Source organism: Stegostoma tigrinum, chromosome 12 (assembly GCF_030684315.1).
Source record: "Stegostoma tigrinum isolate sSteTig4 chromosome 12, sSteTig4.hap1, whole genome shotgun sequence".
NCBI lineage: Eukaryota > Metazoa > Chordata > Chondrichthyes > Orectolobiformes > Stegostomatidae > Stegostoma > Stegostoma tigrinum.
In genome coordinates, this window is record NC_081365.1 from 9,856,207 (window position 1) to 9,875,838 (window position 19,632).

Here is a 19,632-nt window from a genome sequence, read left to right on the forward strand (position 1 = left end):
AGACGGAGATTGAGGGGGGACCTGATTGAGGTCTACAAAATCATGAGGGGTATAGACAGGGTGGATAGCAAGAAGCTTTTTTCCCCAGAGTGAGGGACTCAATTACTAGGGGTCATGAGTTCAAAGTGAGAGGAGGAAAGTTTAAGGGAGATATGCATGGAAAGTTCTTTACACAGAGGGTGGTGGGCGCCTGGAACGTGTTGCCAGCGGAGGTGGTAGACGCAGACACGTTAGCGTCTTTTAAGATATATTTGGACAGGTACATGGATGGGCAGGGAGCAAATGGACACAGAGCGTTAGAAAATAGATGACAGGTTAGACAGAGGATCTTGATCGGCACAGGCTTGGAGGGCCGAAGGGCCTGTTCCTGTGCTGTAGGTTTCTTTGTTTCTTTGTGACTCTGTTTTAGATATCCAGCCAGGGGAATATTTTCTCAGCATTTACCTTGCCAAGCCCCTTCGGAATGTTTGTTGTGTTTCAATTGAATCACCATTCGATGTTTTTAATTTGAGGGAATATGCGCCCTGTCAGCTCAATCTCTGACCATTACAGAATCCCTCAGAATGAGTTCTCAGAAACTTAAGCAGTCTATGCCCATATACAGCTAGCTCCGGACAATATCCAGGCTAAGGCTGAAAAGTGAGAAATAACAAGGTGCAGACAGTGACTACCTCGCAGAGGAGAATCGAAACATGCTGCTTTTGACAATCAAGAGCATTACCATCCCCATTGTTAGCAGTCTGAGAGTTTACCATTGACCAGAAACGGAGTTGGACTAGCCATAACAATACAGTGGTTGCAAGAACAGGCCAGAGGCTAGGAATCCTGCAATTACTCATCTCCTGACTTCTCAAAGCCTGTCAACCATCTACAAGATACAAGTCAGGAGTGTGATGGAATACTCCCCACTTGCCTGGATGAGTGCAGCTCCAACAACACTCAAGAACCTTGACACCATCCAGGACAGGGCAGCTCACTTGGTTGGCATTGTTGTGAGTAAATTTCACACTGGTTCCCCAATTCCTGTCATCTACCATTTACAAAGTACAGATCAGGGGTTCAATGGAACACTCTCCATTAGCATTGATTGTGCAGTTTCAGCAACGCTCAAGTAACTCAGCACGACCTGGGTCAAAGCAATCCACTTGACTATCACCCCGAACACCAGATTCAACATTTACTCATTTTACAGTAGCAGCAGTGTATTCAATCCAGAAGATGTCCAACAGCCCAACAGTGCTTCCCTGACAGCACCTTCCAGACCATCACCTCTACCACCCAGAAGAATAAGGGTGGCAGATGCATGCATATAATACTCACTTGCAAGTTCCCCCCCGGGCTTCCACAATATTCTGTCTAGAAAATAAACCATTCTTCCATCACTGAAACTGGAATTCCCTCCCGAGCAGGATTGTGGGTTTTTTACAGCTCATGGACTACAGTATTTCAAGAAGGCAGCTCACTGTCACCTTCTCAGGGGCTGTCAGTAATGGGCAATAAAGCCAGCAACACCAACATCCTATGAATCAGCTAAAATATCTATCCGAGCAACCAGTCAGGGTGGAAACCAGAGCAATAGGTCAGCATGTAGGGTGATTGAAGAGAAGGTTGACGTTAAATCAAGTCTAATAGGAAGAATCAACAGAGTCAGGTTAACGAACACGGCAGGACTGACAGTCTGAAGTACATGTATGTCACTGCAAGGAGTATAACAGGTAAGGCAGATGAGCATAATCCTGGATTAGTACATGGAACTATGATGCTGTAGCATTACAGAAATTTGTTTGAGAGAAGGACAGCTCAATGTTCCAAGGTTTAGATGTTACAAGTGAGACAGAGAGGGGTGTAAAAGGGTGGGAGAGTTGCATTACTGTTTGAGGAGAATGTCACAAATACATTATGAGAAGACATCTTGGAGGGGTCATCCAGCAAGGCCACATGGGTAGACTATAAGAATAAGAAAAGCGCAAACATTATGATGTGGTTATATTATAGGCATTCCAACAGCCAGCAGGAGATAAAGGAACAGATATGTAAGCTGATCATGGAAAGATGAAAAAACAACAAGGTTGTAGTTGTGGGTGATTTTAACTTCCCCAATAATGACTGGGACTATTTCTGTGCGAGGGATTTAGTGGGGCAAAATTTGTTAGGTGCATCCAGGAGGGCTTCTTGAAACAATATGTGGATAGCCTAAGTAGGGGAGAGACCATACTAAACCTTGTATTAGGAATGAGCCTGGTCAAGTCATAGAAGTTCCAGTGGGGGAGCACTTTGGGAGCAGTGATCATAATGCTGTTGGTTTTAAGGCAGCTAAGGATAAGGATAAGGCTAGTTCTCCAGTGAGAGTGCTAAAACGAGTGAAAGCTAATTAAAATAGTATTAAGCATTAACTGGAGAAATTGGACTGGGGACTGCAGGTGAATCCACATTTGAAATGTGGGAATCTTTTAAAAAGTCAGATGTTCAGAGTTCATGACCAGCATATTTCTGTGAGGATGAAAAATAAGGAAGGCAAGATTCAGCAATGCCTAATGAGAAGAGAAAAATGAAAGCTTAGCCACAAAGAGAAAGGAAGTATATAAGTGGTTTAGGAAACTGAAATCAGGCAAAGCCTTTGAGCAACATAAAAAGAATAGCAAAATAAACTTGAACAAGCATTTAGGAGGGCTGAAAAGGGCCACTCTTGGCAAGAAGCACCAAAGAGAATCCCAATGCATTTCATATGTATATTAGGAGCAAGAGGGTAACTAGAGAAAGGGTAGGTCCGCTCAAGGACAAAGGAGAGTATTTATGTGCGGAGCAAGAGAAAGGGGGTGAGGTTGTTAATGAGTATTTTGCAACTGTACTCACCAAGGAGAAGGTCATGGATGGTGATAAGATTAGTGAGGGGAATGATGATATTCAGGGGCACATCAGTTGCAAGAAGGGAGAGGTGTTGGGTTTCTTGAAAACCATAAAGGTAGATAAGTCCTCAGGGCCTGATGGAATCTATCTCAGAATACCTAAGTAGACAAGGGAGGAGGTCGCTGAGGTCTTGACAGATATCTTTGTGTCCTCTTTCACCACAGGCATGGACCCAGAGTACTGGAGAATAGCCAAAGGTGTTCCTTTGTTCAGGATAACCAACATGGATAATCCCAGAAATTATAGGGTAGACAGCTTTATAACAGTGGTCAGGAAATTATTGGAAAGGGTTCTAAGGAACAGGATTTACTTGCATTTGGATAAGAATGAACTTATTCGAGATAGCATAGCTTTTTTGTGGAGGCATCTTGTCTCAGAAAATTGATTGAGTTTCATAGGAAGTGACAAAGATGATTGATGAGTGTTGGGCAATAGATCTTGTCAACATGGACTTTACTAAAGCGTAAGCTGGTCCAGAAGATTAAGTCAAATAAGATCCACAATGAGTTGGATACAAAATTGGCTTGGTCATAGAAGATAGAGAGTAATTGTGGGGTGGGTGTTTTTCTGACTGGAGGTCTGTGACCAGTGGTTCTCTGCAAGGGTCAGTTTCTTGTAGTATATATAAATAATTTGGAGGAAAACGTACATGGCCTGATTAGCAAGTCTGCAGGTGACACAAAAATTGGTGGAGTTGTGGATACTGAGAAAGGATACAGCAGGATATAGATGAGTTGGAAACTTGGGTGGAGAAATGGCAGATGGAGTTTAATACAGACAAGTATGAAGTGATTTACTTTGTGCGTGCAAATGCAAGAGAAAAGAAGATAGTAAATCTCAGAACATTTAGGAGCATTGATGCACAGAGGGACCTTGAGATGCAAGTCCATAGCCCCCTGTAAGTGGCAATACAAGTAGGCAAATTGGTAAAGAAGGGATATGGCACAGAACAAGCCACACTGGAACAAGCCATTACCATACAACAACAAAAGGCCAGAACAAAGAAAAGACTAGACCTACAAGAAAAACTTTCCAAACTCACCCACAAAAATGACACGGACAATACAGAAAGTTGGATTGAGAGCACCTCAGACCGACCACTTACAGACGCTGAGAAGGCTACCCTGAACCGAATTGTAACTCCAGAGACACCAAAAACACTGACTTCCTGGCTGCACCGGAATTCACTCGAAAGAGTAAAGGATTCACAGCAGAAATACAACAGACCATCAGACAGATGGTAGTCCCTATACTTAGCAGAAAAGGTAGATGGAATGCATTTAACACAGAAGAGAAGAAAACCTTGGAAAGACTCAAGAAAGACAGAATAATTGTAATCTTACCAGCAAACAAATGACACATGACAGCAATCCTTATCAGAGCCCAATACACTGAGAAAGTTAACACACTACTAACACATACTGATACACTAACAGGTGGTGATTGACAAAACACCACAATTAGGGAACCGGATTACAACAACCCTGAAAAAAATTACATAACTCAGGAGACATCAGCAAGACGGATGACCAAAAAATGAAGCCGAAAGGTTCCAATTCACCCTGCTTCTACAGACTACCTAAAGTACACAAACCAAGGGACCTCCTCAGACCTATTGTCTCACTTCAACAGGGGCATCACAACAAGAAGACACAACATAACCAGATGCATGAGTCACCCTACTGCAAATCAGAGATGACCACAAGACTACTCAGACCCTTAGATATCAGGGGTAACTACAAACCAACAACCACACTATGACAGCTACTAATGAACGCAAAGGATCCCATACCCACAACCAATAAAACCAATGTAATGCAGAAAGTAGAGATAATGGGAACTGCAGATGCTGGAGAATCCAAGATAATAAAGTGTGGAGCTGGATGAACACAGCAGGCCCAGCAGCCTCTCAGGAGCACAAAAGCGGACGTTTCGGGCCTAGACCCTTCATCAGAGAGGGGGATGGGGTGAGGGTTCTGGAATAAATAGGGAGAGAGGGAGAGGCGGACCGAAGATGGAGAGAAAAGAAGATAGGTGGAGAGGAGAGTATAGGTGGGGAGGTAGGGAGGGGATAGGTCAGTCCAGGGAAGACGGACAGGTCAAGGAGGTGGGATGAGGTTAGTAGGTAGGAAATAGAGGTGCAGCTTGGGGTGGGAGGAAGGGATGGGTGAGAGGAAGAACAGGTAAGGGAGGCAGAGACAGGCTGGGCTGGTTTTGGGATGCAGTGGGTGGAGGGGAAGAGCTGGGCTGGTTGTGTGGTGCAGTGGGGGGAGGGGACGAACTGGGCTGGTTTTGGGATGCAGTGGGGGAAGGGGAGATTTTGAAGCTGGTGAAGTCCACATTGATACCATTGGGCTGCAGGGTTCCCAAGCGGAATATGAGTTGCTGTTCCTGCAACCTTCGGGTGGCATCATTGTGGCACTGCAGGAGGCCCATGATGGACATGTCATCTAAAGAATGGGAGGGGGAGTTGAAATGGTTCGCGATTGGGAGGTGCAGTTGTTTATTGCGAACCAAGCGGAGGTGTTCTGCAAAGCGGTCCCCAAGCCTCTGCTTGGTTTCCCCAATGTAGAGGGAGCCACACCGGGTACAATGGATGCAGTATACCACATTGACAGATGTGCAGGTGAACCTCTGCTTAGTATGGAATGTCATCTTGGGGCCTGGGATGGAGGTGAGGGAGGAGGTGTGGGGGCAAGTGTAGCACTTCCTGCGGTTGCAGGGAAAGGTGCCGGGTGCAGTGGGGTTGGAGGGCAGTGTGGGACGAACAAGGGAGTCACGGAGAGAGTGGTCTCTCTGGAAAGCAGAAAGGGTGGGGATGGAAAAATGTCTTGGGTGGTGGGGTCGGATTGTAGATGGCGGAAGTGTCGGAGGATGATGCGTTGTATCCGGAGAATGGTGGGGTGGTGTGTGAGAACGAGGGGGATCCTCTTAGGGTGGTTGTGGTGGGGGCGGGGTGTGAGAGATGTGTTGCGGGAAATGCGGGAGACGCGATCAAGGGAGTTCTTGACCACTGTGGGGGGAAAGTTGCGGTCCTTGAAGAACTTGGACATCAGGGATGTGCGGGAGTGGAACGCCTCATCCTGGGAGCAGATGCGGCGGAGGCGGAGGAATTGGGAATAGGGGATGGAATTTTTGCAGGAGGGTGGGTGGGAGGAGGTGTATTCTAGGTAGCTGTGGGAGTCGGTGGGCTTGAAATGGACATCAGTTACAAGCTGGTTGCCTGAGAGGTCCAGGAAGGAAGACTTCACCAGCTTCAAAATCTCCCCTTTCCCCACCACATCCCAAAACCAGCCCAGTTCTTCCCCTCCCCCCACTGCACCACACAACCAGCCCAGCTCTTCCCCTCCACCCACTGCATCCCAAAACCAGCCCAGCCTGTCTCTGCCTCCCTAACCTGTTCTTCCTCTCACCCATCCCTTCCTCCCCCCCCAAGCCGCACCTCCATTTCCTACCTACTAACCTCATTCCTCCTCCTCGACCTGTCCGTCTTCCCTGGACTGACCTATCCCCTCCCTACCTCCCCACCTATACTCTCCTCTCCACCCATCTTCTTTTCTCGCCATCTTCGGTCCGCCTCCCCCTCTCTCCCTATTTATTCCAGATCCCTCACCCCATCCCCCTCTTTGATGAAGGGTCTAGGCCCGAAACGTCAGCTTTTGTGCTCCTGAGATGCTGCTGGGCCTGCTGTGTTCATCCAGCTTCACTCTTTATTATCTATAATGCAGAAAGTACCATGCAAGGACTGTGTGAAACATTACATGGGCCATACCAGAAGAAAATTGACAATAAGGATACATGAACACCAATTAGCCACCAAGAGAGATGACCAATTCTCATGGACAAAGAAGGACATGAATTCGACTGGGACAGCACATCTATAGTAGCACAAGCCAAACAGAGACATGCCAAGGAATTCCTGGAGGTCTGGAATTCCAACAGACATTCCATCAACAAACACATTGAACTGGCCCTGATACACAAACCAGTGAAAAACAAAACCAGAAGTGATGCCAACCACCCCAACAAATGGAGGCATATAAATAACAAGTGGGACCGCACACCAATGCTTCACTGGAGGCGCACTGACGATGTTACCAAGCAGGGTGATGCACCATCTGCAACCAAACCCACCAGCTCGGCGAGCAAGTCTACAACCTCATATGGCATGTTTGCCTTTATCGGTCAGGGCATTGAGTACAAAAGTCGGGAAGTCATATTGTAGCTGTATAAGACTTTAGTTAGGCCACATCTGGATCGTAGTGTGCAGTTCTGGTTGCCACATTACAGAAAGGTTGTGGAGGCTTTGGAGAGAGTATAAAAGATGTTTACTGGGATGATGTCATGCATTAGAGTGTATTAGCTATCAGGAGAGTTTGGGCAAATATGGACTGTTTTCGTTAAAGCATCAGAAGCTGAGGAGCAACTGAGAGAAGCAGACAGGATAGGGTGGATAGTCAGAGTCTTTTTTCCAGGGTGGAAATATTAAGTATGAAAGGGCATGGGTTTAAGGTGAGAGGGAAAAGTTTAAGGGAGATGTGTGAGGCAGGTTGTACTCACAGAGGGTGGTAGGTACCTGGAATGGGCTGCCAGAAGATCTGGTAGAAAAGGTTAAGAGACATTTAGACAGACACATGGACAGGGAATAGTGGGATACAGCCCATGTGCAGGTTGATGGGATTAGTTTAGAATGACATTATGGTCAGTATAGACATGGTGGGCAAAAGGGCTTGCTCCTATACCATACTGTTGTATGTTTTATGTTCAGTCTAATGAACTGTTGCATTTCCTCTGGAGCAAGTTTTTGAAAGGGGTGCAGGAACAGATGTATAGAATCTTTGAAAGTGGTGGAAATTCTGTAGAAGCCTTGGCTTTATGAACAAAAGCAAAGAGAACAAAAGAAAGCTAGAAATGGTTCTTCACAAATTATTGATTTGCTTAACACTGGAGCATGGATCTACTTCTTTGTACTGTGTACATGTCTGCCTGAAACTGTTTTTCAACATTGAAATGTTTTTTAACTTTATCCATTAGTTTATTTTACTTTATGATTAATGTTGAGCAGATAATGCATTTGCACCTTTGAACAGTTCCTTACGTCTCATTTCAGCAGTGTAAAAATATCAGAAATAAAGTTATACCCTGATCAATCAAGGACAGTGCCTGGTAGATATTACAGGAGTCTTTTGATATAGGACACAGTGAACACAAATGATACACTGGTCACTGTGTGGCACTGTGGTTCACGGCACCAGGGTCAATTCCAGTCTTGGGCCACTGCCTGTGTGGAGTTTACACATTCTCCCTATATCTAAATGAGTTTCCTCCCACAGTTCAAAGATGCGCAGGCGAGGTAAATTGCCCAAACTAAATTGCCTGTTGTACCCAGGGATGTGTAGGTTGGGCGGATCAGCCATGGGAAATTCAGGGTTGCAGGGACAGGGTTGGGGTGGGGGTGTGGGAGTTCTGGGTGGGATGCTGTCAGTGTGGACCAATTGGGCCAAAAAGCCTGTTTCCACACTGTAGAGGCTTTCTTTTTTAAAATAATAGGCATCTCTTCTATGAAACTGATGAAGAGAACCATTTCTTAATCATCATGAAATCTTACAGTGTTTTTTGATGAAGGGAGTTAATTTTACAAGTTCATTTTCTTCCTTAACATTACATCTCTCCCCAGGTCTACCATTGTACCCAGCCCATTCCATATTTTGAGTCACACTGCTTCATCTAAGAAGCGATAGATAATAGCCAAAAATAAATAGTTTGCTCTTCTGATAAGCCTTAACTTGATCAATTGGTTCGGCCACTTTTCGAATACCGCAATTCAATTTTGGTCTCCCTGCTACAGGAACGATGCTGTGAAAATTGACAGGGTGCAGAAAAGATTTACAAGGATGTTGTCAGGTTTGGAGGGTTTGAGCTCTAGGGAGAGGCTAAATAGGCTGGAGCTACTTTCGCTGCAGTGTTGGAGGCTGAGGGGGTGACTTTACAGAGATTTATAAAATCGTGAGTGACATGGATTGGGTGAATACCTAAGGCCTTTTTTCCTGAGTAGGAAGTCCAAAACAAGAGGGTAGAGGTTTAAGGTGAGAAGGGAAAAATTTAAAATGGGACCTAAAGGACAACTTTTTCACGCAGAGGGTTTTGCATGTATGTAATGAGCTGCCAGAGGAAGTGGTGGAGGCTGGTACAATTACAGCATTTAAAAGGCATCTGGATGGGTACATGAATAGGAAGGGTTTAGAGGGATATGGGCCAAATGCTGACAAATAAGGCTAAATTAATTTTTGCACTGAAGGATTGGTTTCTATGCTATACAACTCTATGAATCGTCAACATAACAATGAAACTTTGGCGTAAAGATGCACACCATCAGAGCAGTAAACCCAATAGAACTGCAAAAGTTCCTCACGGACAAAATATGCAAAATATAAAATGTAACATCTCTGAGTTTGCAGTTGGGTGGAGTGTGACAAAGATGCACAGATCCTTCAGCATGATCTTGACAGGTTGGGTGGGTAGGCAGTTCAATTTGTATAATTTGGATAAATATGAGGTTATTCATGTCAGAAGCAAAAACAAGATTACTAGCTGAAAAGCTATAAATTGGGAGATGGGAGTGTGCAGTGGGACCTGGGTGTCCTTATGCACTAGTTGCTGAAAGTAAGCATGCAGGTGCAGCAGGTGGTAAAGAAGGCAAATGCGAGAGGTTTCGAGTACAGGAGCAGGGAATGTTTGTTGCAGTTGTATAGGACCTTGGTGAGGCCACACCTATACTATTTTGTGCAATTTTATCATCCTTTCCTGAGGAAGGATATTCTTGTTCTCTGGAGAGTGCAGCAAAGGTTTGCCAGGCTGATTCCAGGGATAGCGGGTCTGACGCATGAGGAGAGATTGATAAGTTTGGAATTGTTTTCATTGGAGTTCAAATATGTGGGGCGGCTCTCATTGAGACCTTTAAAGATTCTAACAGGACTGGACAGGGTAGATGCAGGGACGATATTCCCAATGGTGGGTGTGTCCAGAACCAGGGCATGCTACTCAATGCAACAATGAGATTTTGAAGTGAAGCTGCACACCCTCAGAGCTGTGAACGCAATAGAACTGGAAAACTGAACCTTGTTCATCATAGCCGGCTGTGGTTTCATTGAAATTGATCCTCCATATTAATCAGAGCTTTGGAGTTCAGAGAAAAAAAATCTATATTGTGTTGTGGATTGACAAAACCTCTTCAAAAGATATTGAGAAAATAGCCTAAACCGTAACTTTTTCTCACTGTAAAGGTGTCAGGTGTTGCATTTCAGATGAATCTGATTGGTCAAACTACTTAAGTTTAAGCATAACACTCTTTAATTTTACGCTACAATTAATATACAGTAAAAAAGATGAAATGTTTTAGCTCACAGTAACTCTATTGAAATATAACATACTTTAACTACCACTAATTAACTATTTCAATATAGTAACACCCCATAAACACACCCTTGACAAAGGCACATTAGTAAAACAGATTGCCTGACATGCTATTCTAGCAGCAGGAACAGAACCCCAGCTTTTAGCTGTAACACAAAGAGGAATAAAAGTTTCCACATCCAACTTCAAGACCCCAGAAACTTCTGAAAGCTAGAACTAAAAGTCCTTGTTCTATGGGAGCTTGACTCCAACCGTTCAGGTGGCTTCTATTGTTCCAACTTTAAAAAAAGACCCGAGGCCTCACAAGCTGTTTACTTTAATGGTTACAGGAAGATTGCTCCCTATCTCTGATTCAACATTTCTTCACAAAAAATACAAGGACAAAATACCTCTCTTAAAACCATAGTATCATGACAATTGATACCTGAGATTCATCGAGACTGAATTCTCACAAGTTAATTTTTCTTCTTAAATATTATATTGTCATCAAGCTGTTCATATATCATTACAATGCTACAATATGCATTCTATTAAGACTGTTGACATTTCTCAACACACTGCCCGTCATTTTTTTTCCAATTATTCTTTGTTACAAAACATATCAAAGTACTAACAGCACAGGTACAGGCCATTCAGCCAAAGATGTATGTGTCAGTATTTGAGCTTCACATGAATCTCCTCCCATTCTTCCTTATCCAACGCTATCTGCATATTCCTGATTCTTTCTCTCATAATGCAATTAATCAGCATCATTTCAAACACACTCATTGCAAGCCAACTGCTCCTTGTGGTAGTTATGTTCCATATTCTAACTACCCTCCTGATAAATTAGTTTGTCCTGAATTCCTTATTGGATTAATTAATGATGACTTATAGTTAAGGCACCTCATTCTCATCCACAAGCTGAAAAATTTCGACAGCAAACTTTAAGGACTTCGATCAGGCCATCATTAGATTTTTTTCAAAAGGAAAGCATTCTTCTCTGAGCATTCTGCTCTGATTCACATAAACCCTCAAATCTGACCTCAACTGAGTGAGAATTTTCATACCAGAGTAAAAACAAAATACTAGAAAGATCTGAAATAAAACAGAAAGTGCTGGAAAACTCAACAGGCTTGCCAGTTTCTGTTGCGATGGAAAGAGTTAACATATTGAGCCAAACATGACTCTATGTCAGAATTTTTTGCACCTTCTTTTATCCTCATTGTAATATGCAGACTGGGATTGGTAACAGCTTCTCTGGAAGTGGCCTCACAAAAAAATTCAATACAGGTTTTTCAAAACATAATTACATCCTTCTTGTTACAAAAGCTACGTAACCTTCACTCACCCTGAATAAAGCTAAAGGAGAAGAACTAATTTCTTATTAAAAAGAAGTTACAAAAGAGAAAATTACTTTTTGATCCGTGGCTACAATGGCTAGAGTCAGTCTTTGACATGAGTTACAATGCTGAGACTCTCTCTCCAAATAATAAACACAGCTGCCTCACTAAAATTAGTTCATGCTTGCTTCACAGTGGATTTATTAACAATAGTGCTCCATTGAACATTTCCCCTTTCTATTATGGAATCAGAGAATGGCTTGTAGGTCACAGTTAGCCCTTTTGGTCTGGTTTTGTTCTGTCTCTGCCCTGTAGAAGCACATTAAGCAGATTGATGGGCCATGATGTAATTATGGCATCCTATAAATCTTAGCCCACAGGGTTTGGAAAAACCATTGAGTTCACCTGCATTAAGGAAGTTGCTAAGGACATTGAGCTGGTTTAAACGCTGAGAGACACAAGTCATCCGGCAACTTTCAATGTTGATTGAAAAGAACCCCAGAGCATTTCTTGTTCCAAATGCTGCTGGAACAGACACAGATTCCAAGTCCAAGGTTTCACCTTGAATATCGATTATCTTCGGAGTCTCATTCGTTAAGGTACACTCCAATTTTGCTATTCTGCCTTTAAAGAAAGGAAGAGGGTTCTTCTCTTGGGGAAAAGAAGCAACATTGAAATCCATGCAAGAGACAAAAAGGAAAAGGCCCTGTGTTTGCTTCTCTTCTCTCACAAATTCAGTACATGCTAAATGATGTATTTCAAATTGCAATCAGTGTTCAGTGTACAAAATGTGACAACTAATTTGAAAACAGCAAGTAGCCATGTAATGGTCACCAGACAATCTGTAATGATTTGAGTTAAAGTATAAACAATTGCCAAAACTCTAGGGACAGCTATCCCCTTCTCCTTCCATTGCTGTGATCTCTGACTTTCAGCTGAGTGAATAGACAAGGCAGCAACAAAACACATCTTATGAAAGGCCACTCTCTGATAGTGTAGCACTCCAACTGGCACTGAGGTGAATGTATTAGTTTAAGTAATGTGATCAAATCTCTAGACTCATGTTCTCATTTCTCATTACCCTCTGGCTCAGAGGTGAGCGTGGTACCCACTCAGTTATATTCACACAAAAGACAAATCCATGATGTACTGAAAAACATCAAGTCAAACCATGTATCCAAAGCAAAAAAAAAGTCATGCCCAAATTAGTAATGATGAATTAAAATTTGATTTGAGCCACAGCTTATGACATTGTCATCAGATGGTAAAAGGTTTGTGGTGATTGATCTCCTTCTGTGCTATGATCATTTTTTTATTCGAAGATAAACTGCTGCTGATGGACCAAGTGAGTCTTTCAGATTTTAAGATAGGGTCTAACGTGAAGATGAAAGAAATAAAAGAAAACACAGTGAACTGCAGATGCCAAAAATCTGAAACTGAAAATCAGAAACTGCTGGACAAACTCAGCAGACCAAGCAATGTCTGTGGGGAGAGCAACAGAGCTAACATTTCAGGTCCGGTGGCCCAGTACTGAAGAAGTGTCACCAGACTTGATACTTTTGCTGTGATTTCTCTCATCAGATGCTGCCAGACCTGCTGTGTTTCTCCAACAATTTCTGCATTTTTAAAAATGAGGCGATGGGTGGTACATCAAAGGTGAGTCAGTCTCTGCCAGCCCTGGGAGCCATGGCCTTTTGTTTAGATTGACAAATGTTTTGAACATGTGATGTGAGGTACATTGGGAGAGGGAGGGCTCAATTCAGGTTTAGACAGCTTTTTCCACTTGAGAGTGTCCACTCAGAGTCACTGGGTACCTGGAAGGGAGGGGCATTCCTGATGTTCTCAATGACCATGTACTCCAGAACCCAGGGGTCATAATTTAAGGACCTGGGTAGGCCATTTATGATTGAGATGAGAAAAGGTTTCTTCACTCAGAGGATGGTGAGCTTGTGGAATTCTCTGTAAAAGGAATGTGGTTGAGGCCAAGGCATTGAATTGTTTTGAGAAGGGGCTCAATGTATTTCTTCATGCTACCAGCCTGAGCTAATCATCGTAGCTCATCTCTGACCACAATTGGAATACAGTTTGCCTCTCCCATGCTGCAATTTGCAGAGTGCCAGCGCCTTTTTAAAATTTTATTTTAATGCTGATACCTGGCCACTGTGCAGGCAGTGACAGGTACCAATCTCATGGATTGGAGAAGCCTGCAGCTTGAAGCTAATAACTTGATCTCTGAGCCCTCATTCACTGTGGTGCCATATTGGGTGCTCAGATTATCCCAGACTTGCTTTAACAGCTCACAGTAACTCTGTGTTACTTCATTGTTCAGCACAAAAGTACGAGCAGTCAAGGAGATGGTCATGTTGCTGTGTGGCACATGCCTACGTAAATCTCACATCTATGACACAGCAGCTTATGCAACAAACATACTGTATGTGCATCAACTGAATGGCCATGTCTTAAGGCCTAAGCAACTTAGTCCTTGGTCAAGTCAATGGGAACTGGCACCAGTTCGGGAGTTTTGTTTCAGTTAGTAAACAGTTAGGAAGCTTCCAGTCTCACTCCAGAGCCTTGCATGCAGTCAGTCAGCCACTTGTGTGATGGTATGGTTCAGAAGTTCCTTGGTACTGCAGTCTAAGAAGTCAGTCACAGTCACTTTTGCAGGTCTCCTTCAACCAGTCCAGAGTTTCACAGTAAGTCTGTTGGGAAGCTGCACAGGGATCAGTCAGCAGCCCAGTCACTCATCAGTCAGGGGTCTCTGGTCAAGTTGATTGAGAGGGGTGACCATGGTCAGTTGTGAGCGCCTGCTCAGTAAAGGTCAAGGGGGACTAATGGGGGGACACTGCTGCACTTGACAATCTGGGGAACTCAACCATCAGGATTAAGGGCAGCATATTGGGTTGCTAAAGGGCCAGTAACATTGACGGAGTGCAACTCAACATATAAGAATGGGATATGAAAGTGCATTGGAGGATGTTGGTTACTGTGAGAGGGACAGGTAACATCACTGGTCAAAACTACCTTGGCTTTAATGGGAGGACAGTACAGCATGATAGTTAGCATGGCAGAAATGCAGGCCCAGGGCTCAGGAAATAAACGTGGGAGGCAAAGAATTAAATGAAAGAGTTGAGAGGTGGTGGACAGGGAATTGAGAGGACGCTCAGTACTGATGGGATCGATAGAGAGGGCAGGGAAGAAAAGAGCATGGAGGTTTTTGGAGGGTGGTGGGGGGAAGGGTTTGCTATTGATTGTTAGACTAAGCATGAGAGCCACTCTGCCAAGTGTGACCTGGGCTACCTTCTAGCTTCAGCCAAATCATAAATGTGAAATGAAAATAGAATATGGCAGCAGCCACACCTGGTGTGGGCACAGGAAGTGGTTTATTTTTTTCCAACTGAGTACGTGATATGAGGCCCTTTAATGGGCAATTGCATTCATCAAGAGTTTATATAGCACATGTTGCCAACATCTAAAATCATAGCATCCTGCATGGGAACTGCAGGGAGTGACCAATAATGTCAGTTTCAGACCAGAGTCTCGGATGGAGATGGCTAGCACGAGGGGCCATAGCTTTAAAAAGAGGGGTGATAGATATAGGACAGATGTCAGAGGTAGGTTCTTTATTCAGAGGGTAGTAAGGGCGTGGAATGTCCTGCCTGCAACAGTAGTAGACTCACCAAGTTTAAGAGCATTTAACTGGTCTTTGGATAAACATATGGATAAAAATGGAATAGTGTAAGTTCGATGGGCTTCAGTTTGGTTTCACAGGTCAGCGCAACATCGAGGGCCGAAGGGCCTGTACTGTGCTGTAATGTTCTATGTTCTAGTCACAGGCAACCTTGACCATGTCATTGGTCATTACAGACTGATCTTAGTCATACCCTTGAAGCAGAAATAATCATAGGTAACATTAAAAGGGACACTGGCAAGCCACAATTCATAAAGATTATTCAAGAATTCATGGGCTGCACAAAGACATTGGCCAGAATTCATCCCACCTTGAACTATAATTATTTGCCAACATGATAGTTTATACAATATTGCCTTTCCTGGGGAATGTGGCTGGGTATCAGTAATGCTATTCCACTTTTCATCTCTTGGTGGAATTCAATTTGAAAGTGAAGGCTAGTCTCAGTAATAGTGACCCTGAATGAATCATTGATTGTTTCAAAACCCATTGGATTTGCTAATGCCCTTCAGGGAAGGAAATTTACCATCCTTACCTGCACTGGCCTACATATGATTGCAGATTCATAATACTGAGATTGACTTTCACCTGCCCTCTGAAATGGTCTTGCAAGCCATTCAGTTTTAGGCTAACTGGTGCAAAAAACAGAAGTTGCTGGAAAAGCTCAGCAGGTCTGGCAGCATCTGTGAAGAAAAAGTCAGAGTTAATGTTTTGGCTCCAGACCTGAAACGTTAACTTTGATTTTTCCTTCACAGATGCTGCCAGACCTGCTGAGCTTTCCCAGCAACCTCTGTTCTCGCTCCTGATTTACAGCACCCACGGTTGTTCAGGCTAACAGATGATGGGCAACAAATGTTGATTTTATTATTTATACCCACATCCCATGAATGAATAAAGAAAAAGAAGCTTCTCAAAATGTGGTTAAGTTTTAGCTCTGTTCTCAGCATTTTATCTTTTTCATACAAATCATTTACACCTGAATAACCTCTCAATCACTCCATTACCCCTACTGGCACTCCTTTTTCTCTTTCCTTTTATGGTGGGATTTGAATTTAAACAGCCAGAGCATTTATCTGTGGCTTTGAATTACTACAATGATCACATAACCATATCCTACCGCTTCCCCTTAGAGGAAGAAGGCAAGTAGAGAAGATTAAGAAGTTTAAATCTATAACCACATAACTTTCCTTGAAATTGTAATGCGTGAATGATAGAAAACAAGGAAAAATTGCAACTAATGGCAGTTGTTAAGCAAACATGACAGGGTTGCTTCTTTCAAAATCTTTGTTCATGGTTGGCATGCACTTTCGTTCATCTGCTCCCATTATCAGAATAAATATTTGTTGAACAGAGCAGAAGTGATTCTGCAAAACACCTTCACTTACCAGCTTGAACGAGAGTGAACTCCTGAGACCTGGTTCCTATCCGGTTACTGGCTGTGCAGTTGTAGCTGCCAAAGTCACTGTCCACAGCTGGCGTAATCTTCAAGCAGAGAAACAGAAAATATGGCATTATTTTTCTTTCTGATAACCTACTGGATTGTTAGAACTGGTCCATTGATTATAATATTCTTTTCTTGCCTCTCTCGCCATGGCATATAAGCCAGTGATGATCACAATTTAAAATGGCAACATGAAATCATTGTGTCGACAATCTCCTGCACGTTGCATTTCCAATCTGTTATTTTTAATTTGCTGCCAGTCTTCTCCCCTGAACACATTGGCTTATATCAGACTGGAAAACGCATAGCAAGTTAATAACCTGCACTTCAATTATTGCACAAATCGCCCAGAGATATGGCAAGAATTGCAGCTGTGTAGTCCTTGCTGATGAATTTATGTCATTCTTGCTGTTACTTCAGACCTACAACATTTTCATTTGAGTCTCCCAGTTACTTTGACCAACTTTCTGGTATTGCAACTTCATTATCTGTTGAAAACAACACAGACAGTTCAGCCATTAAGTACTCCTTTATCATTATATTAATTGTAAAAGAGCTGCCTGCAACAAAACAGGTGCAATTCCAATTATTGAATCTCATACAACATAGAACATAGCACAATACAGTGCAGAACCGGCCCTTTGGCTCTCGATGTTGCTCCTACCTGTGAACTAAGCTAAGCCCCTCCCCCTACACTATCCCATCATCATCCATATGCATATCCAAGGACTGTTTAAATGCCCCTAATGTGGCTGAGCTAACTTTAGGATAAATAGAATAAATAGTTTTTGTAGATTTTAAAAGAGAATACTGTTTTGTTTTGATTAATCTCTCATTTCCCTTTGGCACTGCTTCCTTCTTCTTCTCTTCATCCAATATTTCTTCCCTCTCTTCATGTTTCCCTTGCTGGGCCTGGTTTGTTTTCCAATGAATTTTTCTTCTCTTTTGTTACACTGGCTCTTTGACAATCCTTATACCTCGTCGGTGAAAGGGTGCCTTTGGTGGCCATAGTGTCATAGCGATGAACAACGTGGAAACAAATCCTTCAGTCCAACTTGCCCATGCCAAGCAGATATCCTCCATTAATCAAGACCCATTTGCCAACATTTGGTTCCTCTACCCTGGGGAACAGACCATGACTATTCACCCTATGCATGCCCCTCATAAGATATAAGTCCTTCTCAAGTCTCCCCTCAGCCTCCGACACTCTGGGGAAAATCAGCCTCTCCCTGTAGCTCAAAATCTCCGACCTTCCATTCCCCAAGTTTCGAAATCCCCTGTCTGTCTCTCCACATCATCCGTCTAGAAAACTGCAGCAACTGAACTGAAAGATTCAGGAAATGCTCAGCACATGTTGCAAAGTGATCCACTCAAATAAAATCCAACTCATTGACTTTCACTTCTAGTATGGTTCCATGAACACAACTGGTACTAAGGCAACAAGCCATTGATCATTGGTATCTCTGGCCACAAAACATTAAATGTCTAATCTATGAGACAAAACAGCGCAATCAAGCATGATCATAATATAATAAATAAATACAAAATACAGCATATGTTGAAAGCTGAAATAAAAACAGAGAGAAACTCAGCAGGTCTAGCAGTACCTGTGGAGAGAGAAATAGAGTTAATATTTCAGGTCTGGTATGGCTCTTCTTCAGGACTGAAAAGGGCTGGAAAATGGAGGTATTAATACTTTAGTTAGTGGGTGTGTTGAGCTGATGGTAAGAATGCCCAGAAAAAAGACAAAGAGAGTACTAATAGTGATAGAATAGAAATAGAGACTTAATTGATAGAAATGAGAAGGAACAAATGGTTCTGCTTTGCTGAGAACAAAGTCACTATGACACATTGGGTAGTGATTGTAATCAGTATTGAGGGCAGAGGTCATGTTCTGAAGCTGTTGGACTCAATGTGAGTACCAGAAGGTACAAAGTGTCTGAGCAGAAAATGTTATTCATTCACTGCATTCAGCTTCATTGAAGGACTACAGCAGGGCCAGGACTGAAATGTTAGCATGTGAGAAAAGTGGAGCATTGAAATGGCAAGCAACTGGGAAGTTGGGGCCACACATACAGACAGAGCATAGGTATTCCACAAACTAATCACTCAGTCTACATTTGGCCTCATTAGTGTAAAGAGCAAATGCAGTGGCCTCAATTGAACAAATACAAATAAAGCATTGCTTCACGTGGAAGGTGTGTTTGGGTCCCTGGACAAAGCAGAGGGGAAACAGGCAAATATTAGATGTTTTGCAATTATGTGGGAAGGTGTGGTGGCACTCCATGGGAGGTTAAGGAAATGTTAAGAGTGATGGAAGAGTGAACAAGCATGTCATGGAGGGAACAGTCCCCGTGGAACGCTGACAGTGAAGGAAGAAGGACATGTGTTGAGTAGTGGAGCTGGAAGTTGGCAGAAATGGCCAAGGATGATTCCTTGCATGTAGTGATTAGAAAGATGGAAAAGGACAAGAGAAGCCCCATCATTGTTCTGGGAGAGGGGTGAAGGAGTCAGTAGTCCAAGAGATGGGTTAGACATGACTGAAGGCCATGCCGAACACAATGACGGGGAGTGTGAGATAACAAGGTATAGAGCTGGATGAGCTCAGCGGGCCAAGCAGCATCAGAGAAGCAGGAAGGCTGACGTTTCGGGCCTAGACCCTTCTTCAGGAAGGTCGAGGCCCGAAACGTTAGCCTTCCTGCTCCTCTGATGCTGCTTGGCCTGCTGTGTTCATCCAGCTCTACGCATTATTATTTCAGATTCTGCAGCATCTGCAGTTCCTACTATCCCTGAAGCAATGAAGGGGAGTGCTTGGTTGAGTATAGAAAAGAGGCATCCCAATGGAAATTGACAGCACTAGT

At 43.3% G+C, this 19,632-nt stretch overlaps 1 protein-coding gene across 4 annotated transcripts in view; it reads right to left on the bottom strand.

Annotated features, from left to right (window-relative positions):
* The window catches only part of LOC125457009 (neural cell adhesion molecule 2-like), a 1,449,549-nt gene that overhangs the window by 287,977 nt on the left and 1,141,940 nt on the right, over positions 1 to 19,632 (bottom strand). For all 4 annotated transcript variants that reach the window (XM_048540683.2, XM_059650141.1, XM_048540685.2 and 1 more), the window contains one exon: positions 16,716 to 16,812. In XM_048540683.2, the coding sequence (XP_048396640.2) occupies positions 16,716 to 16,812 (97 nt within the window). The remainder of the gene's footprint in view (positions 1 to 16,715; positions 16,813 to 19,632) is intronic.